The sequence below is a fragment of the Rutidosis leptorrhynchoides genome, chromosome 1 (assembly GCF_046630445.1).
Source record: "Rutidosis leptorrhynchoides isolate AG116_Rl617_1_P2 chromosome 1, CSIRO_AGI_Rlap_v1, whole genome shotgun sequence".
NCBI lineage: Eukaryota > Viridiplantae > Streptophyta > Magnoliopsida > Asterales > Asteraceae > Rutidosis > Rutidosis leptorrhynchoides.
Genome location: NC_092333.1, coordinates 685,429,597 through 685,456,527, shown reverse-complemented (window position 1 = coordinate 685,456,527; position 26,931 = coordinate 685,429,597). Strand labels below are relative to the sequence as shown.

At 33.0% G+C, this 26,931-nt stretch overlaps 1 protein-coding gene and 1 pseudogene across 1 annotated transcript; one reads left to right on the top strand and one right to left on the bottom strand.

Annotated features, from left to right (window-relative positions):
- Positions 1-15,963: 15,963 nt before the first annotated feature.
- On the top strand, positions 15,964-16,657 carry LOC139852274 (probable 2' cyclic ADP-D-ribose synthase BdTIR). Its single transcript, XM_071841531.1, has 2 exons — positions 15,964-16,442; positions 16,540-16,657. Exons 1-2 carry the CDS (start codon positions 15,964-15,966, stop codon positions 16,655-16,657), a joined length of 597 nt encoding a protein of 198 aa, XP_071697632.1.
- A 987-nt stretch (positions 16,658-17,644) lies between these two features.
- LOC139852268 (beta-glucosidase 18-like) lies at positions 17,645-26,686 on the bottom strand (annotated as a pseudogene).
- Positions 26,687-26,931: the final 245 nt, after the last annotated feature.

Sequence of the window (26,931 nt, the reverse complement as noted above, 5' to 3'; positions counted from 1 at the left end):
CTCAACATCACAATATGTACCTCGAACATCAACGTCATACGCACCATAGATACCAAGGAGTACCAACAATAATAACCGATGAATTATTGATTCATAACTTCATTGGAGAAATATTCTACGGCGATTATGTAATCTCTAAAGTCTTAGAGATAATCTATTCCAGCCGTAACCGTAAATTAGATGAGTGGACCGAAATGATAGAAGGAAGAGTAGAAACCCTGACCGGAATGGTGCACGATTTACAAGCTAGACTTGTTTTACCAGCAGCATCAACAGTACCATCAGTATCACCAACACCAGCAAAACCTGTAGCACTACAAGTTTCGCCAATTTCATAACCACCAACATCATCACAAATCAACAACGCGTATATTGTATCAACGAGTTATGAAGTATTAACTCATTTCCCCTGAAGAAATTATATGTATATTATATATATATATATATATATATATATATATATATATATATATATATATATATATATATATATGTGTGTGTGTGTGTGTGTGTGTGTGTGTGTGTGTGTGTGTGTGTGAAATTTGAAATCAAAATAAATCTTTTCGTACTAAGCTATTACATGTGAATCATAACTGGTAGGTACTACTCGGTTAGTTCATGTAACTAATATGCTATACATCCTTCGTTAATGACTTAACAATCGTTAACTATAATCTCTGCTTCGACTTAATAGATTCCATTTCATAATAAATCAAGTGTATTATTCAAATACATGATTGATTTTACACTTTCATTTTTGATGTACTTGAAACTTTCCAGAAAACATCATTCGTACCTTGCGAAGTTAGCAAGAGTTCCATAAGCACCAACATGATTCACTGAGAAAATATCAATAAAACTGAATAACGAAGTATTGATTACATTAGTGAAATACTCCGCGAAGATTATGAAATCTTTAATGTTTTAGAGATTATTCATTTCTAATCCAGCCGAAAATTAAATGAGCTTAATATGATATTAACTCATTAAATCTGTATTACATCTGAAGAAAATATTCATACATATATTTTCATAAAGACTGTAGTAAAATTCTTCTGTATAAAATATTACTTGTGAAATTTTTAAAGGGTAGGTAATACCCGGAAAATATATAAGTTCACAATTAATATGTTACACTGTACATTCTTCAATTTTGATTCAAAAATTATTGACTATACCCACTGCTTTCACAACGCTATACATTCGTTCATAGAAATCTGAACAACCATTCTTATTCAAATTCAATTACATACTCTGACAGAACAGAATCCAAGTCAAGAATTAACAAGTGACATCATTCTTAGATCTCTACATTTTTCAAAGCTATACTTTGACTTCAAAACTATGAAAGATCCTTTAGCATTGTTATTACCGAAAATAATCTTGTAATCCTTTTCAAAGTATCCAGTTTTATCACACTTCCAACCAGTCAACTTCGACTTTTCAGATTAGCCTTATTGTAACTTTGACATACACGTTCTTGTTACCAGGGAACCTTTCATGTTCCACCACATTAGCAGTAAACTTACCAGCAACTTCATTACTCATTAGTTTAAGTCTCTCCGAAAAATCATTATAATTGTTCATTGAAACCCTATCATGTACTCATCAACATCTTGTAACAATAATTGCCATACCAACTACCGGGAATTAGCAATCAGTATTTCGAATTTCGCAGCAATTCTACGCCAACAGTTATATATATATACATATAATGTCTATCTCCTAGACTTACTTACTTCGAATGTGAAGTTTCTGAAAAACACCCCAAACTGCGAAACTAGTTCTCCGAATTTTAGAAAAATGCTGATGAAGCAGCAAAAACTGTAAACGACTTTAACAGTCAAAAGTTTGATAATAAAGAGTAGTGTGTTGGAAAATCACAGAAAAAGAGAAAATTTGGTACTGAAAAATGGTTAAACAAACCATGAAGGAGGCTGTGGACAAACCACAAAAACGAAATCTACCTTCAAAGAATCCAAATGATTCAGTGTCTGCTGAAATCATTAGCGAACACCTTACTCCTTATTCTAAACCTTCACAGACAAATTTTCTGCATCATCCTTTGATTCCAGATATTTTAAAAATTCTAAAACATCGTCGAATCTTTCATTATAAATATCCTCGATATTTCTGAAGATATTTTCGTAACTATTATTATCCAAAATTATTTATCTCTTCGCGCTATCTGTGTTACATCATAAAAGAAACTATTTTAGTTTCTAAATTCTGAAAATTAAAAAAAAAATGGATGTTTTTGAAGTAGTGTTGGGAATTGAAGCATGAGTTAGTATAATATAATGACACTTGATCAACATGAGTATATTACAGTAAGTGATGCCGAGTTTCTAATAGAACGTGATAAAGGTTCACAGATCACACCCTCATCATAAATCATGTTACATAACTCTTTCATTCTATCTAATCTCTAAACATATCAATAAAATATTTTTCTTGATGATTCGGTCTATTTCAGATATTCTGGTAAATTGACAAATCAAGATCGTGTCATTACAATTTCTTTCTTAGAACATTAGCTACGTGCATTCCGAAATGTATAGCTACGAATTCTGGACCATTATTCGCTTGACCTAAGGTTGGGAAGAGAAAATGAAAGCATGAATCTCCGAAATATAATGGAAAATATAAAGCCCGATAACAACCCCGAAATTACAAACCGTGTATATTAATGCGTATAGCAATATAAAGACACGGGAGAATGAAAAACACTATAACCCCAAGGTAATAGTAGAAGAAAATAACTTCCTCTGGTAGCAGATGAAAAAGAAGAATGAAGGATACGATAGCCAGGAAAATATCAAGAATCAGAACTGGATTAAACATTTTCACAATCTATTAGGAAGTATGAAATAAGGAAGAAGATTATAGGAGTGGTGAAAATAAATGAAACGGAAAAAGTCAATTTATAGCAAAATATCAGACATAGCAATCAAGGCAGATTACGTATTTAATCAAAGAAAATCCTAATTTCCGCAATTACCGAAGAATCAAATCTTATTCAGATTATGAAAATTTTCTATTCCTTAAATTCTGGAAATCAATCGTGACTACGTCAAAAGATATAACGAATCTATATTTATTCATTTCACTCTTTTGTGATAACTTCACTCGTACTCTTCACAAAATCGAATTGTTTTATCTATATTACTCAATGATGATAAAACTCTAATTTTCAACTCGCATGAGTCATGAAAACATACTTATTGTCATCCATGACCATCCCAACCAAATTTCGGGACGAAATTTCTTTAACGAGTAGGTACTGTGACAACCCGGAAATTTCTGACCAAATTTAAACTTTATCTTTAAATGATTTAATGTTTTTGACACGATAAGCAAAGTCTGTAATGTTGAGTCTCAAGTTTTGGAACTATATTCATGTAATCAATTATTCTTTGACTGTTCTTGATTATATATACATTAAGTTTAGTTACCAGGGTGCTCAATTTTGTAGAATATTTTGATAAACGTTTCTGGATGAAACAACTGAAATCTTGTGATCCACCTTTATATACAGATTATGCGCAACATTAAAACTATGAACTCACCAACCTTTGTGTTGACACTTGTTAGCATGTTTATTCTCAGGTTCCCTAGAAGTCTTCCACTGTTTCCTTATATGTTATACAAGATATGTGCATGGAGTCATACATGCTTTATTCGAGAAAACGTTGCATTCACAAATCATCACCATCTATCTTATTTTGACTGCATTGTCAACGGAAGTACTATTGTAAACTATTATTTACGATGATTGTCTATATTTAGAAATCATCAGATGTCGAAAACCTTTGATTTAAATATTCATTTATGGTGTGCCTTTTCAAAAGAATGCAATGTTTACAAAACGTATCATATAGAGGTCAAATACATCGCAATGAAATCGATGAATGACGTGTTCATCCATATGGATTTGGAGCGATCGTCATAGTTGGTATCAGAGCGTTGGTCCTAGTGAACCAGGTCTTGTATGAGTGTGTCTAACTGATAGTTGTTAGGATGCATCAGTAAGTCTGGACTTCGACTGTGTCTGCATGTCAAAAGTTTAGCTTATCATTTCTTGTCAGAAATTACCTGTCTATCATCTTAAGTCTAAACACGTCTTATTGCATTGATTGCATAAATAGTGTATAGACAAAATTCATATCTTAGCGTATCTGTTACTGTAAACTTTTCCTGACATCTTTCGAAAATTTCTCCGTGATTTATGGAATTTGGTATTATATATACATATGTAAATTATGTATTGAAGAATATCAAACTAAATTCTATAATCTAATTCATATCAAAAATAATCTCCCTAATTATACAAGATGGATCCCGTATCTAGTTCAAATTCCTTAAACTCCGACAGCTATTCCGATATGGATATTCACCTGAATTCCGAAGACAGTGTAACAGGAATGGATCAACCAATCAGCCATCACCTATTCTAGATGAATTGGGGATGGATTCGTAGCCTACTTAATTATTGGAGACAAGAAGAAGGTGATCCCTTCCATCCACCACATTGCCCTCCTGGAGAAGAACCTGACTTACTGGCGAACCTATTCGAGACACCATTTTCTCTCTCATTTCCAGAGTATCTCGTCACGATAATATACTATCTCAAATTCTGGATCTTATTCATCCGCTCGTCCGAACCGGCAATCATCCCGGTGTAGTAAAAGAAGTCAACGAGCTTCGCGCTCGGGTAGTGGCTTTGAAGAATATGGTGCAAAGGTTACAAGCACCAGCAGCATCACCGGCATCAACAGTACCACCGACAACAACACCAACAGTACCATTACCACCACCAACAACATCCGCATCGCAATCCTCAACTTCACAATCTGTTCCACGAGCATCAACGCCATACGCACCGTATTTACCAAGAAATACCAGCAACAATAACCGATGAAGCATTAACACATTTTTCCTGAAGAAATTTTATGTATATTTAATATATATGAATTTTGAAATCAAAATAAATCTTTTCGTACTAAGCTATTACGTGTGAATCTTAACTGGTAGGTACTACTCGGTTAGTTCATATTACTAATATGCAATGATGTACATCCTTCCTTAACAACTTAACCATTGTTAACTACAATCTCTGTTTCAACCCAATGAATTCCATTTCATAATAAACCAAGTGTATTAATCAATTACATAATTGATTTTACATTTTCAATTTCGATATACTCGAAACTTTCCAAAAAACATCATCTGTGCCTTGTAAGGTTCACAAAAATTCCACGAGCACCAACATCCTTCACCGAGGAATATCAATAAGAATAAATAATGAAGTATTGATTTCATTAGTGAAAAACTCCGCAAAGATTATGTAATCTTTAATGTTTTAGAGATTAATCATTTCTAAGTCAAGCCGAAAATCAAATGAGCTTAATATGATATTAACTCATTAAATCTGTGTTACATCTGAAGAAAATATACATACATATATTTTCATAAAGACGGTAATAAAAATTCTTTTGTACAAAGTATTAATTGTGAAATCTTTAACGAGTAGGTAATACCCGAGAAATATATAAGTTCGCAATTAATATGTTACTCTATACATTCTTCAACTTTGATTCAAAAATTATTAACAATGCTCACAACGATATACAATCATTTTCATACAAATTCAATTACATATTCTGATATTGACGGATCAGGATCCACGTCATAACTCTGAACCGGTGACATCATTATTAGATCTCTACATCTTTCAAAGCTATACTTTGACTTAAAATCTGTGCAAGATCCTTTAGCATTGTTTTTACCGAAAATAACCTTGCAATTCCTTTTCAAAGTATCCAGTATTATCAACCGTTCAACTAGTCAACGACGACCTTTCAGACTTGTAACTTTGGCATATACGTTATTGTTACTGGGGAACCTTTCATGTTCCACCACATTAACAGTAAATTTACCAACAACTTCATTGATTCTTGACCTTCCGAAAAATCATTATACTCATTGAAACCCTATCATGTACTCATCCACATCTTGTAACAATAATTGTCATGCCAACTACCGGGAATTAGCAATCAGTATTTTGAATCTCGCAGCAATGCTACGCCAATAGTTATATATATACATATAATGTCTATCTCCTAGACTTACTTACTTCGAATGTGAAATTTCTGAAAAACACCCCAAACTGTTAAACTAGTCCTCCGAATTTTGGAAAAATGCTGATGAAGCAGCAAAAACTGTAAACGACCTTAACAGTCGAAAATTTGATGATAAAGAGTAGTGTGTTGGAAAAGCACAGAAAAAGAGAAGGTTTGGAACTGGAAAACGAATTGAGCAAACTATGAAGAAGGCTGTGGACAAATCACAAAGACTAAACGTGCATTCAAAGAATTCAAATGATTCAGTGTCTACTGAAGTCATTAATGAATACCTTACTCCTTATTCTAAACCTTCACCGACAAATTTTTTGCATCATCCTTTGATTCCAGATATTTTAAAAATTCCAAAACATCATCGAATCTTTCATTATAAATATCCTCGATATTTCTGAAGATATTTTCGTAACTATTATTATCCGAAATTATTTATCTCTTTGCGCTATCTGTGTTACATCATAAAAGAAACTATTTTAGTTTCTAAATTCTGAAAATTTAGAAAAAAAAAAAATTGGATGTTTTTGAAGTAGTGTTGGGAATTGAAGCATGAGTTAGTATAATATAATGACACTTGATCAACGTGATTATATTACAGTAAGTCATGCTGAGTTTCTAATGGAACGTGATAAAGGTTCACAGATCACACCCTCATCATAAACCATGTTACATAACTCTTTCATTCTATCTAATCTCTAAACATATCAAGAAAATTTTTTTCTTGATGATTCGGTCTTTTTCGAATATTCTGGTAATTTGACAAATCAAGATCGTGCCATTACGATTACCTTCTCAGAACATTAAGTATGTTCATCCAAAACTCCATACCTACGAATTCTGGACCATTATTCGCTTGACTTAAGGTCGGGAAGAGAAAACGAAAGCATGAAGCTCTGAAATATAATGGAGAATATAAAGCCCGATAACAATCCCGAAATTACAAACCGTGTATATCAATGCGTATAGCAATATAAAGACACGGGAGAATGAAAAACACTATAACCCTAAGGTAATGGTAAAAGAAAATAACTTCCTCTGGTGGTAGATGAAAAAGAAGAATGACAGATATAAAAGTTAGGAGTGTATCAAGAATCAGAACTGAATGAAGCATTTCACAATCTTTTGGAAGTATGAAATAAGGAAGAAGATGTAGGAGTGGTGAAAATAATGAAACGGAAGTAGTTAATTTATAGCGAAATATCAGACATAGCAATCGAGGCAGATTACGCATTTAATCAAAGGAAATCCTATTTTCCGCAATTACTTAAGAATCAAATCTTATTTAGATTATGAAGATTTTCTATTCCTTAAATTCCGGAAATCAATCGTTACTACGTCAAGAGTTAAAAAGAATCTCTATTCTCCATTTCACTCTATTACGATAACTTCCCTCATATGCTTCGAGTAATCGGATTGTTTTGTCCATATTATTCAACGGTGATAAAACTCTATTTATCGACTCATATTCGTCATGAAAACATTTTTATTGTTAGCCATGACGACCTCACTCAAATTTTGGGACGAAATTTATTTAACGGGTAGGTACTGTGATGACCCGAAAAATTTCGACTTATTTTGAACCAAATTCTCGATATGGTTTAATATTTCCGACATGATAAGCAAAGTCTGTAATGTTGAGTCACGAAAGTTTTGGAACTATATTCATGTAATCAATTATTCTTTGACTGTTCTCGAAGATTCACGAACAATATATATATATATATATATATATATATATATATATATATATATATATATATATATATATATATGATTTCAAGTTATTTGGTAAACGATAGTAATATTCGATTATTGATTCGATTGATATTTAGATAAGTTAACTAAAACGTTTAAGATGAACCATTAAAACACTAATTTGCTACAGTATTTTTGAATTGCTACAGTACCCGAAAAGCTACAGTGTTTTCGAAAATCACTATTTGCTACAGTAAAAAAACTTTGCTACGGTAACTTTGCTACAGTAAACACTATTTCAAAATGAAAATGTATATATGTATATGTATATACTACGAGATGATGATTTATAGAAGCAAATAACCAAAACACTTAATTGATTAAAGCTACACTTCGAGTGACATAGTTTATCAATGATTAAGTTTAATTTTTGATAAAGGTACACGTCGCGTAACGAAAAGTACTAGTTTTCAAAGCATACGAAAATGCGTTCGAGAAACCAGAAGCGGGACATAAGTCGAACGTAAACGTACATGACATCGGAACAAAAATTACAAATTAACTATGCACGAAAATATAATATAACATATAATTAATTAATTTAAATTATATATTATATATATTATATTATAATATGTCGATAGACTAGAAGTTAAAAGGTATGTGAGCTGGACACAAGGGCCATGCGATCGCATGGCCAGTGCCCTTCAAAACCATGCGATCGCATGGAGGGGATTATCAGGCCACATTATAAATGCTCGACGAATTCTGAGTTATACACACACATACATTATATTACTCCCTCTGTTCTTATTAATTATATTATTATTATTATTATTATTATTATTATTATTATTATTATTATTATTATTATTATTAAATTATTAAGATTAATATTAATATTAATCTTATAGTTACGAGTTGTATTATTAGTATTATATATACATAAAATACTACGACGGAGTGCTGTTTGAGTAATTTAAAAATGAGTTTTACGAGCGGAATAAAGCTAAGGAAATTATGAGTTATAGCTATGGAGGTTATGGGTAATGTTCGTGGGTATTGTTTACAAATCAAACCTAGTGTTTATCATCTCTGTTACGTCTACGTACTTTCCTACAATATTGAATCTCAATATTGATACGTAAGCACTCATATTTTATCTTTTATATATTAATTGTGTATCCATGTCTAGTGCTCGAGTATATATATTTATACATGCTTGTATGCTAAATTTCGTCACTAAACAGTTTATAATGAATAACGAAATAAATACATATAATACTGGTAAAAGGTATATGATATACATGTTTTTGGAAAGCTGGCGAAAAATCAATAACTTTTCATTTAGATATCGAATAGTTTCGATGAACGGATTAAAAGATATGATCAACTGAATTATGATTGAAGTAAATTGAAATTGCTTTTGAATCTGCAATTAAGATTTAAACTTGTTTACGAGATTGATAAAATGGATTTTTAAATATTACCAACCGAGTAAATGAATCCTTATATAAGGTACGTCTCGTTTTATTGAACAATTGTCAAAACTGATTGTTTTATCGTATTTTAAAGCCTTATAAAAACTATAGTTTAATTTTACAAGAATTGGAAAACTATGTGAAATATTAAAATGATTCGATTTCCATGATCATTCAACTATTGTATTAAGTCAGAATGACTTTTTGAAATGACTTTTGATAAACTTTTATATGTCGATCTCGGGCATTAGAATTGTGATACACTATGACCTGATCTAGCTTGATAGACATTTATTGACCAACATATGTTCTCTAGGTTGAGATCTACGGTTATTTGGTAATCCGAGTTTCGGTCACATTTTGGTGAACGACTTTATATGCTGCTAAGATGAGTTTCATTGTTCCCTTTTTAATTGCTTTTGCAATCTATATTTTTGGGCTGAGAATACATGCACTTTATTTTAAAAACGCAATGGATACAAGTACATACTTAATTCTACACTGAGTTTGAATCGAAAATCCCTTAGCTTTGGTAACTAGTAACTTCCAGTTATAAGAACTGGTGGGCTCGAGTAGTAGTATATGGATCCATAGGGCTTGATATCCCCGTCCGAGCTAGAGCACTAGCCTTTTAACGGACGTATGCTATTTGAGAAGCGTACACGTTGGTTTACGTGTATTATTAAGATGATTATACAAAGGGTACAAATTATATATACGTTAAGTTTAGTTACCAGGGTGCTCAATTTTATAGAATATTTTGATAAACGTTTCTGGATGAAACAACTGAAATCTTGTGATCCACCTTTATATACAGATTATGCGCAACATTAAAACTATGAACTCACCAACCTTTGTGTTGACACTTGTTAGCATGTTTATTCTCAGGTTCCCTAGAAGTCTTCCGCTGTTTGCTTATATGTTATACAAGATATGTGCATGGAGTCATACATGCTTTATTCGAGAAAACGTTGCATTCACAAATCATCACCATCTATCTTATTTTGACTGCATTGTCAACGGAAGTACTATTGTAAACTATTATTTACGGTGATTGTCTATATGTAGAAATCATCAGATGTCGAAAACCTTTGATTTAAATATTCATTTATGGTGTACCTTTTCAAAAGAATGCAATGTTTACAAAACGTATCATATAGAGGTCAAATACCTCGCAATGAAATCGATGAATGACGTGTTCGTCCATATGGATTTGAAGCGATCGTCACACACCAAATCATCACCATGTATCTTATTTTGACTGCATTGTCAACGGAAGTACTATTGTAAACTTTTATTTACGGTGATTGTCTATATGTAGAAATCATCAGCTGTCGAAAACCTTTGATTTAAATATTCATTTATGGTGTGCCTTTTCAAAAGAATGCAATGTTTACAAACGTATCATATGGAGGTCAAATACCTCGCAATGAAATCGATGAATGACGTGTTCGTCCATATGGATTTAGAGCGATCGTCACAAGGAGTTGGATGACTTGGCCACAAAGCTAAAATTCGAATTTCCCGGCTGCAGCTTTTTTGTGAAGGCGTATTTTACGCCAAACCTGGCGTATTTTACGCCAGTGCAATTTCAGCCCGGGCGTATTTTTACGCCAAAAAGTGACTTTTTCTCTGGAAGGACCTGAGCTGTGGCGTATTTTACGCCCAAAATGGCGTATTTTACGCCAATGCTGATTTCCTGGTCACTTTTCAATCTCTTAATTCTTGTCCATATTCTGCCTTTAACCGCTGTTTTGTACCACATTTCGCGCCAATATCTTTATTTCCTGTAAAACATCAAACCATATCAAAGTATCTCCTTTTTCACTCACACATGGTTAATTTCGCGTATTTAAGCATAAATGATCGTGTCAAATAAGGACCGATCAGCCATTAATACTACACCATTTGAGGTTGTCTATGGTCAACAACCAAATTCAGTCACCACCTATGTGAAGGGTACAACCAATGTGGAGTTGGTTGACAGGTCAATGGTGGCTAGAGAACAAGCCATTTCATTTTTGAAGTACCATCTACAAGAGCACAGTTCAGGATGAAACATTATGCATATAAACAAATAATAGATAGCGCTTTTGAAGTAGATCAATGGATCTTTGTCAAGATTCAACCTTACAGGCAATCCACATTGAGAGGTTGCGGTCAACACAAACTTTCACCTAAGTACTATGAGCCATTTCAAATTGTACAACGTGTGGGACAAGTGGCATACAAGTTGCTGAAGTTCAAATTCATTTTGTTTTTCACATTTCTCAATTAAAGCTTTATAAAGGTTCATCACCACCAATAATGGGTCAACTGCCTCTTCTTATGCTACAGACACTATAGCTACTGCTCATATTCGAGTTTTAGATAGGAAATTGGATAAACGTGACAATAAGCCGGTTGTAGCTTTGTTAATTCAATGACAGGGAAGCTCTAGTGAAGATGCTACCTGGGAATGGTTAGATGATATCATGTCACGATTTCCTGAGTTTAATGTGTATCCAGCTCATTCTTGAGGACTAGAATATTTTGAAGGGGAGGGGGGGGGGGAATGTTACGAGTTAAACACATAACCAGGGTCATGTGCAGCAACTCAAGAAATAGAGGAAACAATGTTTCCTGCTAAAATTAGTTCAAACGTTAATCAGTTGTAGTTGAATTGATTAGTTAGTGTTAGTCTATTAATAGCGAATCTGTATTAGAAACAGTGTATCGATTCAATTGTAATAAATTTCTCTCTCAGTTGTACAAATGCTATGAAACCCTAATTTCATTCAATTCCGATTATTTTTCTTAATCTGCTAATCTCAATTGTTTGAGTTGTTCATATCCAGTGCATTGGCACCTAAATCGAACGTTTCAGCTTTCCAATGGTTTATCCATCAATAGCCCGATAGTCTAATTTTCGATTTTACGTTATATCTTGCCGTCGAATTAATAACAAATCTGAACAGAGATATTAGTGAATATTATTTAATAGAATTGGAATATTAGTGATTTCACCAACTATATGATATATTTCAAACATTTTGAGGATTTTTTAAAATCAACTATTAATTAAAAATTTAAATACCTGGTTTAATCAAGCCATGTATAACCATAAATAAATATTTAAAAATTATATGCTATAAAATCCTACTTTTGTTACATTCTTGTATCTTTTTACATAATTATTAACCTATTTGAATTGGTATTATGAGTGACCACAACTAAATATAAGTTATTTGTAACTCACATAACTACACACGTTGAAAAAATACACGCGTTGAAGTGATTAACTCGCCCTCTGTAGTTATCCGCGAGTACAAATTTGAAGTTAAGAAGCAGACTCTTAACCACCCGCTAACCAACATACACGATTCAATTGCTTAACTTATTACTTACAAAATACAAAATGACATACCATGAATCACAAAACGATATTATTTGACGAGCCTTTTTTTTTTTTGTGTGGAAAGAAACGATAACATTGAACAGATACGAAGATCAACAGTACAATCGAGTGTTACAAAGGAGAACCAAACGAAGCCAAACAAACTGCATTAACTCACTAACCTCATACAAATCCAACCAACAAGTCGGAACAACATGATTTGGAAAGTAACTAAAGCCTAACAAGCTAACAACAATACATATGTAACAAACAATAGCACAAAAGAAAGAAAAATAAACAAGAAACGAACAACCAACGATGACGATCGGAAGAACGTCAACCGCCACAACCACAACAATAAAGAACCCAACACACGTCGACGCCAATAAAGGCAAGACCTCAAAGTGATGTTGGTGAGGATTGAACCCGGGTCCTTTTGGCAATAACTCACTAACCTCATACAAATCCGACCAACAGGGCGGAACAGCATGACTAGGAAAGTAACTAAAGCCTAACAAGCTAACAACAATACATATGTAACAAACAATAGCACAAAAGAAAGAAAAATAAACAAGAAACGAACAACTAACGATGACGAATCGGAAGAACGCCAACAGCCACAACCACAACAATAAAGAACCCAACACACATCGACGCCAATAAAGGCAAGACCCCAAAATACAAAATGACATACACGATTCAATTGCTAAACTTATTACTTACAAAATACAAAACGACATACCATGAATCACAAAACGATATTATTTGACGAGCCTTTTTTTTTTGGAAAGAAACGATGACATTGAACAGATACGAAGATCAACAGTACAATCGAGTGTTACAAAGGAGAACCAAACTAAGCCAAACAAACTGCATTAACTCACTAACCTCATACAAATCCAACCAACAAGGCGGAACAACATGACTTGGAAAGTAACTAAAGCCTAACAAGCTAACAACAATACATATGTAACAAACAATAGCACAAAAGAAAGAAAAATAAACAAGAAACGAACAACCAACGATGACGATCGGAAGAACGTCAACCGCCACAACCACAACAATAAAGAACCCAACACACGTCGACGCCAATAAAGGCAAGACCTCAAAGTGTTGGTGAGGATTGAACCCGGGTCCTTTTGGCAATAACTCACTAACCTCATACAAATCCGACCAACAGGGCGGAACAACATGACTAGGGAAGTAACTAAAGCCTAACAAGCTAACAACAATACATATGTAACAAACAATAGCACAAAAGAAAGAAAAATAAACAAGAAACGAACAACCAACGATGACGAATCGGAAGAACGCCAACAGCCACAACCACAACAATAAAGAACCCAACACACATCGACGCCAATAAAGGCAAGACCCCAAAGTGATGTTGGTGAGAATTGAACCCGGGTCCTTTTGAAGATTCCCAAGCACTCAACCACTCAACCACCCCTTGAGTTTTATTATTATGTTATTATGATTATGATATAAAGTTATCTATTATATTATAACTTTTATATATTTATCTACTACTCGTATCAGCTATTATCTATTTTTTGGATAAAGAAAATTACTAAACGGGTTACGTGTGATCCAAGCTAAATAGAACTATTGGACTCATCAGCAAAAACGAATATCAATTTTGACCCTAGGAAAGTACATTTAGGACAAATATCCTTTATGATTTATATTCTTGATAAAGATACATAACTGTTACTATATTCATAAGTAATGAATGCAATTGTTTGTCTACACGTAATTGTCGGGCTTATGTGTATGTTTTTAGGTTTAGGTTTAGTGGTTTGTGTGTGTGTGTGTGTGTGTAATCTCAATTGTAATTTCAACGTGCTTGCTCTGTATTCAATGTTGACGTTCATAGTGTTTAGAACGAATTGAAGGAGCGAGAGTCAATGAGTTTTGGTCGTCAGTGACCAATTACTTTCACAAAAGATCGTCACGATCTGCCCTCTCTAGCTCCACCGGATCCTCGGGTCTATTATAAAAATACATATTAATTAATATTTTTGCTAAAAAAAATTAAGAGAAAATTAAATGAGCCTATATAAGATTGCAGTAAAGTTACATGTAGTATTATATGAACTTCGGCATCCTGAGTTGGTATTATAAGTTAAAATTGATGGTAATGCTAATGTAGTTGCTAAACCTTTTACACTATATGACATATATTCATTGGTATCACGTGCACTCCTTAGGTAACGAGTTGCTCTGTCACAACATTTCTAATCGATTGAACTAAAAATGAACAAGATTATTTTAATTTTAATTTTAATTTTAATACAAATTAAAACAAGAAATATTGACACTTATTATTTCTTCTTTCATTTTAGTTGTATCAAAGCCGTTAAAAAAATTAGTTGTATCAATTTTGTTGTAGTGAGGTCAATGTTTTGTTTGACAAGTCAACTATTCATATATGGCAAAATTTCCCAGAAATGTGTGTACAATTACCAAATTTAGAAGTGATCAAATATCATGACTAGTTTTATAACAACGATGATTAATTTTTGTTTTTTAAAACATAGTATTAACATATTGACGAAACTCATATGAACACTATCTTCTTTAAAGAAAAAAAACGTATTTGAAGGGTCTTTAGAAAGTCCAAATTCACGAACTAATATTACTTGAAAAACATTCAAAGGTTCGTTTGTCGATCTGTCCCCTGTCAATTCTCTATGCTTCAACATTGATCGATTCAAATTTCAAACTACCTTTAATTATTCTTATAATCCGGAAAAAGTAGATTTTACGTACGTAGTCTCTAGTAACCGTACACAATTATAAGAAATTGTACCTTTAAATTTACTTTTTAATCATTCTTTTCGCTCCTATACTAATATAATAATCTTAGTAATTGTATACTACGTATCATATACCGAACTATATAAATATAAATATAATTATTAATATAAATTCGCTTAATTCGAGTCCACGTTCACAATTTTAATCGGGCGAAAGTGCAACTTGTAGAATAAATTGGTTAATTTACCACAAAATATATATTAACACTACACAGACAGCTTACTTTTACCAACTTAATCATGTTTGACTTACATTTTAAATTTCTAATGATCCCATAAAACAAGAACAATTTGTAGAAAAAAAAAACATTCTCCGTCAAAATCATCATGCCATCACCTATAAATATAAACATATGGCATAACCTTAATAATCAAACCCAACCCAAAACATAACATAACAAAACAAAATCTCTTTTCAACATTTTGCTCTCACTTTCATCAAACAGTAACAAATCATGCAACGTACAGCCATGTTAAACACCATCAAACGTCAAATAGCATTCCAAAAAACACGACATCTAGTTCAACCATCTTGCGACGTTTTCATAAACCATCGTGGTATAGACACAAAAAGATCAATCGCGTCTTTGTTATACCATCAACTTTTGTTGTCAAGAATACCAACTTTTCTTGACAACAAGAACATGAAACCGGGTGACAAGCTTTTTGCTCATATCGATAATGCAATACTAGGTTCCAAGATTGGCGTAGCGGTTTTTTCACCACGTTATTGCGAATCTTACTTTTGTCTTCATGAGCTCGCTTTAATGATGGAATCCAGGAAAAAAGTTATTCCTATATTTTGTGACGTGAAACCCTCTGCGCTTAGGGTTTCACATAACATAATATGTACTCAATCTGAGATCAGAAGGTTTAGTTACGCAATTGAAGAGGCTAAGAACACGGTTGGACTTGCATTCGACACAACCAAAGGGTACGCCACGTTTTTTTTTTTTTTCTTTTCTTTTTTCATTATATAATTATTAATTCGGTTAGAAAGTTCTAACTCTTAATTTATTACTTGGTTACAGGAACTGGTCGGATGTGGTAACATATGCAACAGACTTGGTTAAAGAAAGCTTGATCGAGATCGATAATAAGAAGAATAAGAAAAATGCTGCTCAGCAGACTCAAATCTTATACTCCTAAATAACAATCTACACAAGTTAATATCAACATTACTACTTAATTAAGATGATTCTTTTGTTTTTTAATTTGAGAATATTTAATTTCACTTGTTAAGTTATAGGAATTTGATTGATGTAAATTGGTTACAAAGTTGACATTATGTTGTACCCTGTGCCTTAAACCACTTGAAATGTTAAAATAAAAACATTCTTTTTAGTCACATTTCATTTCATTTCATTTCATTTCATTTCATTTCATTTCATTATATACTAACTCCCACTGAAATCTTGCCCGTTTGCCCCCAAACACCTAAACCAAACGACACACACAAACACAAATGGAAAAAAACAAATTTGCCCCCCAAAATTTTAGCAGTATGCCCCCCAAAATTTTAGCAGTATGCAACTTCACCCCCCAAAACAGGGGTACAAACTGTCAATTTTTTTATTTTAATTAATAAACTCCACCCGATTTTTCAGAGAGTCATATCTTCCCGCTCGGTACGAGTTAAATTTTTCCGAGACCACCGTTCAGCTCTAAAAAATCTCAAGAATCCAACGGGACTAACTACACGCGAAACGGATATCGTTAAAAAAACACTAAATAACGGGCCCTATATTCTCGCTCGGTGCGAGTTAAATTTTTCCGAGACCACCGTTCAACTCGAAATAATTTTACGAACACAACGCAACTAACTATACGCGAAACGGACATCGTTAAAAAAGCTTTACATACATATACATACACGTTCAACAAACAACCCAACATACTAGATATATTAGGTACCAAACAACGTATATCCAAATTCGACCGCGCGTCGAATACAACCGCAGCAACGCGCGGTCGAATTTTTTCTAGTTGCTTACATTTATTACATATACATATACATAGATTCTTATTTTTATTTTTTTTTATAAAATACATATATAATGTGACAATAACAAGACAAGACTTGTTGAGATGAATATATAACACATAAACGATAATGGTATGTGCAAATCAAATATCTTAAAAATCTGAATGCTTGCGCGCTGATAATAGATCAACCACGCTATTATTCTTCAAGAAATTCTGATACCATCTTGCTGACAGCTTAGGGACCCGCTCAAATGTTTCGCGATCAACATAGTGTAAACCGAATCTTACTTTGTAACCGCGAGTCCATTCATAGTTGTCCATTAACGACCATACAAAATAGCCACGGACATCAGCTCCACTCCTGTCATTTTTCAATTATAAGTCAACTTTCTTTTGACTTTCATGGTCAAATTAACTACTTGTCAGGTCCAAAATTGGAATGATCACGGCTCATAATTAACGCCATAAATCTTTATACTGTGTAGTAAATGTTGTAAAGTCGGTATTATTTAAAGATTGTTCCTGTTTGACTTGATGGACTAGATCAATTAACAAGTCGGAAAATGTTCAGTTTGACTAAAAAAGTCAAAAGTTTACCAAACTCACTTTATCGCCTTGGCTAAAGAATCAAGATATGCCTGATGGAATTCAATTCGCTTGACATCATTCACAATCTCTTCGACTTGTACATTCTGCACATCTGGTGACGAATACCCTGAAATAAAATAGTAAAAATCCCGTTACATAAACTATATAGTACCCAATCAATCATCAATATTAACATAATTAACACGATAATTACCATTTTCGGTAATAAACATGGGCGTGTTATTGTACCTAGCCTTGAAATAATTAACTATCTCTTCCATACCTCTAGGAACTACGAAAAATCTTGGCATCGACGTCTGTTAAATGCAAAATCATTCTCTTTAATACCAAAAATATATATATTTAATTATTTACATATAATATGTATATGTATAATGTAATACATAAAAAAGAAAATTATGAAACAGATATAAGTTTATCATACTGGTTCACCAATCAGGACACCATCACGCTCTCCAGTAATTTCAACGAAACCTTTGATTGCACGATTAGCAGTATCTAAGCAGCTAGAATTGATACAATCCTTGGTATATATAGCCGAATAATGATTAATGCCGATAAAATCAATACCGTTTTTCATAAATTCCTTTTCTTCTGGGGTAAATTTTGGTAATTTGCTACCAAGGTATTGTCTCATTTCTTGAGGGTAATCCCCAAATATAGGTGGATCAAATGACCTGTTTTGAGTATAAAGATTGCAACTTTTAAATTATTATTAGTAACCAAAACCTAGAAATGGACATAAATTGATTAAAATCCCAAATGTTACCAGCCAATATTAAAGATCAAAGCCCTTTCTGCAGCTTTTCGGTCTTCATCACTGTCCGTAAGTGGTTCGTACATGAAACAATGCGAAACTAGTCCTATCGATCCACCTTGTTTTGGCTGCACAACCATAAAAGTAAAAATTTTATAACTTTTTATTTCATAAAAACGGATACTTGAACAAGATTTAGAATGTAGTATAATAAAATTTGCACCTGAAAATTTTCATGATATAACTTTGCAGCCTTGCCATGGGCTAATAACATGTTGTGCATAACGAACAAAGGCTCGATATCAGAGTTTCCAAAAAGACAGTTACCAAACGGCTCTGATCAGTGATTTGGCGGATAATCGCCTCGTATATAACCCATTTCTGTAGCCAAATTAGGTTCATTGATCGTGATCCAGTACTTCACTCGGTCTCCAAAACTCTTAAAACAAGTTTCTGCAAAATAAACAAAATCATCCCTGCAAGAAATATTAATACTCTGATCACTAAAACATCAGTAAGGAACATATTGATAAGTTAACATACTGCATTTGAGGATTAAGCCATGACCCGTATTTGTCTTCAAGTTCTTGAGGGAAATCTTGATGGTGAATAGTCACAAACGGCTCAATTCCTGTACAAAACCATTTGATAACTCACATTCCATGACTAACGAATGACAAAGTTGTAAACTTTGTACCAAATTTACATAATCTTTTTAAGAAATGAAGTAAAATAGGCAAAAATGTTTCTTGATAATCTATAAAGAATATGGTATAGCAGTTAGCACAATGAAGAAAGGTCTTTGAATCCAAAAGCAAACACTTCTGACTTTTCTATAGCATGTCAAATAAGAATTTGCATCAAAATTTACCTTTTAGAAGAAGGTTATCAATGATCTTATTGTAGAACATGATTCCTAAAGGATTAACTTCTCCAAATCTTCCCCCTAAAATATTTACCACATACACAAAATCATTTTAAAAGATCTATGAACATAATAAATGCATCATCAAATAAGGCATGAGTTGAAAACTTTACTTGGAAGAACTCTAGTCCAAGCAATCGAAAACCGATAAGCTTTAAGGCCAAGAGAATGCATCATTTCAATATCTTCCTGTACATAACCCAAAATCAAATAAAAGAAAGACAAAATTCAAACTTTTTAGGATATATGACGATATAAAAGCAAGTAAAAGATTGATACCATGAACAAATGGTAGTGATTATCAGCAATATCTCCATTTTCACCATCATCTCCACACCCTAATAACAATAGTAACAGTATCTACTATTTATCAACATTTGACTTGAAAAATATATGGATTGAAACAGCAAAATATAACAAAAATCTAACCTTTTGAATGACAAAATACATCCCAGTTGCTGAGAGACTTGCCATCTTCAAGATATGCTCCTTCAACCTACAAAATCAGCCATTTTTAGGGCTAAATAATGGTCAAACTAGACAAAAGGAAACATAGCAAGAGTCAAAGAGTACTTGATAAGCAGAAGTGGATGCTCCAAACAAGAACCCGGATGGAAAATCGGATCTTTTTATTGGGTTCTCTTGTTTGAACCTTAATTCAGCGCCATTAGTGGAAGCTTCAAGAATTGAAAAACAAGCAAAATTGACAAAAATAAGGTAAATGTTATAATTCAGTAGGCTTATAACTACCTTTAGTGGTTTGATTCTTGATGTTATAATTCAGTAGGCTTATAACTACCTTTAGTGGTTTGATTCTTGATGTTATAATTCAGTAGGCTTATAACTACCTTTAGTGGTTTGATTCTTGATGTTATAATTCAGTAGGCTTATAACTACCTTTAGTGATTTGATTCTTGATTTAGAATACTAATAATGAAGTGTAAGAACAAAGATGATAATGGAGAGAAAGAAAGAAACACTTTGTAAGTGTGAGAAATGGTGCAAGTTTAATGCTTGCATTCATGAGTATTTATAGCCTAAAATCTCAATATAAAAATACATACTTTGTGTACCAAAATTGACTATATGTATACACCAAAATTGACTATCCATATCTATATTATTATTATTATTATAACACTCCCCCTTGGATAGCAATTTTATTTTGTTGAAGATCAACTATAAATTACTGCCTCGTTAAAAACCTTGCTAAAGAAAACCCAGTGGGAAAAAACTTTAGCTAAGGGAAAAAGAGTGCAGCATGGAGTTGACTCCCCCTCAAGTAGACATCGCTTCAGCTGTTACATCTTTTGAACATGTCTCATGCCAATGTTATGAACGTGTGTTCTGAAAATAGCAGTTGGAAGTGCTTTCGTGAAAAGATCAGCAGAGTTTTTGCTAGATTGCACATATCTCATTTCAATCTGGTTGTCCTTAATGAGATTTTGAGTGTATGAGAAGAATCTAGGTGGTATGTGTTTTGTTCGGTCACTTTTGATATACCCTTCTTTCATCTGTGCTATGCAAGCTGCATTATCTTCATAGATAGTTGTTGGACTTTTATCGCGTTCTAGTCCACAAGAATCAGTAATGAGTTGTGTCATTGATCTCAACCAAAAACATTCTCGAGTAGCTTCATGTAATGCAATCACTTCGGCATGATTTGACGATGTAGCAACAAGTGTTTGTTTTTGAGAACGCCATGATATTGCAGTACCTCCATTTAGGAATACATATCCAGTTTGAGATTTAGCTTTATGTGGATCAGATAAATAACCTGCATCTGCATAACCAACCAAATCTTGTTTTGATTCGTTAGAATAAAATAATCCTAAATCAGTAGTTCCTCGAAGGTATCGAAATATGTGTTTGATCCCATTCCAGTGTCTTTTGGTAGGAGCAGAGCTGAACCTTGCCAACAAATTAACTGCAAAAGAAATGTCAGGTCTTGTACAATTTGTAAGATACATAAGAGCTCCAATTGCACTAAGATATGGTACTTCTGGTCCAAGAATGTCTTCTTGATCTTCACATGGACGAAATGGATCAGCTTCAACATTGAGTGATCTAACAACCATAGGAGTACTTAATGGTTTTGCCTTGTCCATATTGAAACGTTTCAAAATCTTTTCAGTATATGTTGTTTGATGTACAAGTAAACCATTAGGCATATGCTCAATTTGTAAACCAAGGCAATACTTGGTTTTTCCGAGATCTTTCATTTCAAATTCTTTCTTTAGAAGTTGAATGGCTTCATGGATCTCTTTATTTGTACCTATGATGTTAAGATCATCAACATAAACAGCTATGATCACATATCCGGATGTTGTTTTCTTAATGAAAACACAAGGGCAAGTAAGATTATTTGTATACCCTTTGCTTATCAAGTAATCACTTAATCGGTTATACCACATACGTCCCGATTGTTTTAACCCATATAAAGATCTTTGTAATTTAATCGAATACATTTCTTTGGGTTTTGCATTTGATGCTTCTGGTACCTTAAATCCTTCAGGTATCTTCATATATATATCACTATCAAGTGATCCATATAGATAAGCAGTCACAACATCCATGAGATGCATTTCTAAATTTTTAGAAACTGCCAGACTGATTAAGTACCTAAAAGTAATTGCATCCATAACAGGAGAATAAGTTTCTTCATAATCAATTCCCGGTCTTTGAGAAAAACCTTGAGCTACAAGTCTAGCTTTATACCTTGTAACTTCATTTTTCTCATTTCTTTTTCGGACAAAAATCCATCTGTATCCTACAGGTTTCACATCTTTAGGAGTGAGAATGATGGATCCGAAAACTTTTCTTTTATTGAGTGATTCTAATTCAGCTCGTATTGCTTCTTTCCATTGAGCCCAATCATGTCTATTTTGACATTCAACCATAGATGTTGGTTCTGGATCATCATCATTATTCATGATGTCATATGCAACATTAAATGAAAATTTCTCATCAAGATTTTTCATTTCATTTCGGTTCCATAATATTTTTGAATATGCATAATTGATTGCAATTTCTGTATTGACATCATCAATCTCCTCTGCAGTAGGAGTACTGATTTGTGGTTCTTCTTGAACACTTTCTTTTACTTCATTATCAGCTGATTTTCTTTTTCGAGGATTTTTATCCTTTGAACCGATTGGTCTTCCACGTTTCTGACGTGGCAAAGATTCATGAGTGACGTTATTGCCAGCTTTTGGAATTTCAATTCGAGCTGGAGTATTTACTGCTGGTATATATGATTTTGTCACCGTTTTTGTATCTGTAAATGCATCAGGCAATTGATTTGCAAGTTCTTGTATATGCATTATCTTTTGAACTTCTGTCTCGCATTCTTTTGTGCGAGGATCAAGATACTTTAATTGAGGTTCACACCATGAAACATCATTTTCTTTATTTTTCATTTCTCCCCCTAATCTAGGGAACAATGTTTCATTAAAATGACAATCAGCAAAACGTGCTGTAAAAACGTCACCTGTCATAGGTTCAATATACCTTAATATTGAAGATGTTTCATATCCAACATATATTCCCAACCTCCTTTGAGGACCCATTTTTGTACGTTGTGGTGTCGCAATTGGAACATACACTGCACAACCAAATGTTCTAAGATGGGAAATATTTGGCTCTTGACCAAAAGCAAGTTGTAGGGGGGAATATTTATGACTTGCACTTGGTCTGATGCGAATCAATGCAGCAGCATGTAAAATTGCATGACCCCATATAGATACAGGGAGTTTTGTTCTCATTATCAATGGTCTAGCGATTAACTGTAAACGTTTAATCAATGACTCGGCTAAACCATTTTGTGTATGCACATGAGCAACAGAATGTTCAACAACAATTCCTATAGACATGCAATAGTCATTAAATGCTTGAGATGTAAATTCACCAGCATTATCAAGTCTCACCCTTTTAATGGTGTAATCAGGAAAATGAGCTCTCAATTTAATAATTTGGGCAAGAAATTTTGCAAATGCCACATTACGGCTTGATAACAGACAAACATGAGACCATCTGCTAGATGCGTCTATTAGAACCATGAAATATCTAAATGGTCCACATGGTGGATGAATTGGTCCACATATATCACCTTGAATTCTTTCAAGAAACATTGGTGATTCTTTCTCAACCTTAAGTGGTGAGGGTCTAGTTATCAATTTTCCAAGAGAGCAAGATGTACATGGAACCATTGTATCATGATGGATTTTTCTATCCTTTAGTGGATGTCCATGAGTACATTCAATAATCCTTTTCATCATTGTTGATCCTGGATGGCCTAATCTGTTATGCCATAAACTGAATACACCAGGATCAATATATTTTTCGTTAACTACCATATGTATTTCTGGTACATTTATATGTGTATAATGTAATCCAGAACTAAGTCTTGGCAGTTTTTCAACCACATGACTCTTGTCAGTGATACTTAAATATTTCTCATTTTCTGTTGTCACTGACTGATAATCATACCCGTTAAGGTATATGTCGGAGAAACTCAATAAATTTCTGCTTGACTTGGGAGAAAATAAGGCATCATTTATTAAAAATTTTGTACCATTTGGTAGTATGAAATTTGCCTTTCCTATCCCTTTTATCAAGTTAGCAGGTCCTGATATTGTATGTATAGTTCCTTCCGTTGGTTTTAGATCAATAAAATATTTCTCGGATTTAAGTATAGTGTGTGTAGTTCCACTGTCTGCTATACAGAGATCTCCACCACTTGATTGATGTTGTATTCCAGCAAAATTCATATTGAACTTCATATATAAGAAATAAATAGTGAGTACATTAATATTACACAATATTTTAAACGCAAATAGATAGTACTGAAACATTTAGCAAACATAATGACAAAGACAGACGATATTAAATCGTTTATTTTTCAAAAGACACACAACTTAAACATTCAAGAAATCTTCATATAAATCAGATGGTTTCTCAGTGACTGTTGGATCAATATTATCCACAAAATTTACTTCCTTTTCTTTACCTTTCAGTGAATCCTGATACATCTTAACAAGATGTTTAGATGTTCGGCAAGTATTAGCCCAGTGGCCCATTCTACCACATCTGTAGCAAGATTCTTCAGAATTTTTAGAAGAATTTTCTTCAACATCTTGTTTAATGGGCTTGTTTTGTGGTTGATATTTATATTTTCGTGGATTACTATTTCTTTGACCACCACGGCCACGACCACGACCACGTCCACGCCCATTACCATTACCATAAGGATGGTTTCTACCATAGTTATGGCTTTTGGCATGATAATGGTGATGGTTATTATAACCACGACCTTGCCCGCGTCCTTGTCCCTGTTTATAATTATTTGCAGTATTTGCTTCAGGGATTGCAAGTGTACCAGTAGGACGGGATTGCTGATTTTTCATTAATAGCTCATCATTTTGCTCTGCAACTAAGAGATATGAATTAAGTTCAGGATATGTTTTGAACTTTAGCATTCTCAAATTTCTTTGCACTGTGATGTTTGCAGCATTCATTGTGGAGAAAGTTTTCTCCATCATGTCTGCATCACTAATTTCATGTCCACAGAATTTAAGTTGTGAACATGTATTATACAGAGCTGAGCTGTATTCATTTACTTTCTTAAAGTCTTGGAACCTTAATGTTCTCCATTGTTCCATTGCAGCTCGAAGTAAAATTTCTCTTTGATTATTGAATCTGCTTTTGAGACCTTCCCATAAAACTTGGGGATCTTCTACAGTCACATAATTATTTTGTAAGCATTCATCAATATGTTGATGAATAAAGCAACATGCCGTAGCTTGTTCTTTTTCAGAACAAGTGTTGTTTTCATTTATGGTTTCAAGAATGCCCATTGATTTAAGATGCATTTTTACTTTTATAACCCATGGCATGTAGTTGTTTCCAGTTGATTCTAAAGGAGTAAATTTAAGCTTTTCCAGATTCGACATTTTCTATTATCAAAAATTAAAACAAACATCATGATAAATTAGAGTCAATTTATATTCATAAGTATATAAACATTAAACATAAATTTAATATAACATAAATGATAAGTAGGTGACAGTGTCGACCATGTGTAAGCAATCATAAATAAATGTTATATAACAAAAATATAAATATTAGTAAACATAAATGAAAATTTGGCGACAGTGTCGACCATATATTTTTTCAGGTGGTATAACCGACCTATATCATTCTGGTGGTATAACCGACCATATATCATTTTGGTGGTATAACCGACCATATATCATTTTGGTGGTATAACCGACCATATATCATTTTGGTGGCAGAGCCAACCATATTTAGTATTAAGATTATCGTGCTGATAACGTGTTATAATTCAGTAGGCTTATAACTACCTTTAGTGGTTTGATTCTTGATGTTATAATTCAGTAGGCTTATAACTACCTTTAGTGGTTTGATTCTTGATGTTATAATTCAGTAGGCTTATAACTACCTTTAGTGGTTTGATTCTTGATGTTATAATTCAGTAGGCTTATAACTACCTTTAGTGATTTGATTCTTGATTTAGAATACTAATAATGAAGTGTAAGAACAAAGATGATAATGGAGAGAAAGAAAGAAACACTTTGTAAGTGTGAGAAATGGTGCAAGTTTAATGCTTGCATTCATGAGTATTTATAGCCTAAAATCTCAATATAAAAATACATACTTTGTGTACCAAAATTGACTATATGTATACACCAAAATTGACTATCCATATCTATATTATTATTATTATTATAACAGTAAACGGTTAGTGTAGTTAATTCCATTTTTTATTGGGCAAGATTTTGTATTGCACTAGTATGAATCACATATTTTGTCTGATTTTGGGTTATGTGGATTGTGATCGAATTAAAACTTGATATCTCGATACTGGAAATATATAATGAATATGTACATATGTATATGTATATAAGGTATATAAGATAAGATGTACCGTGATCCAAATTAGACTTATGGAGATGTTTAAAATAGCTACCTACTACTCCCTAATCCATATAACAATCATTTATCTTACACCAAATAATATAATATCTACAAATATATCAATAAAATATAATGTATATACAATATACAATACATACATACAATTACAATATATACAATAAAGTACAAATAAAAAAATTATGAGTCCTA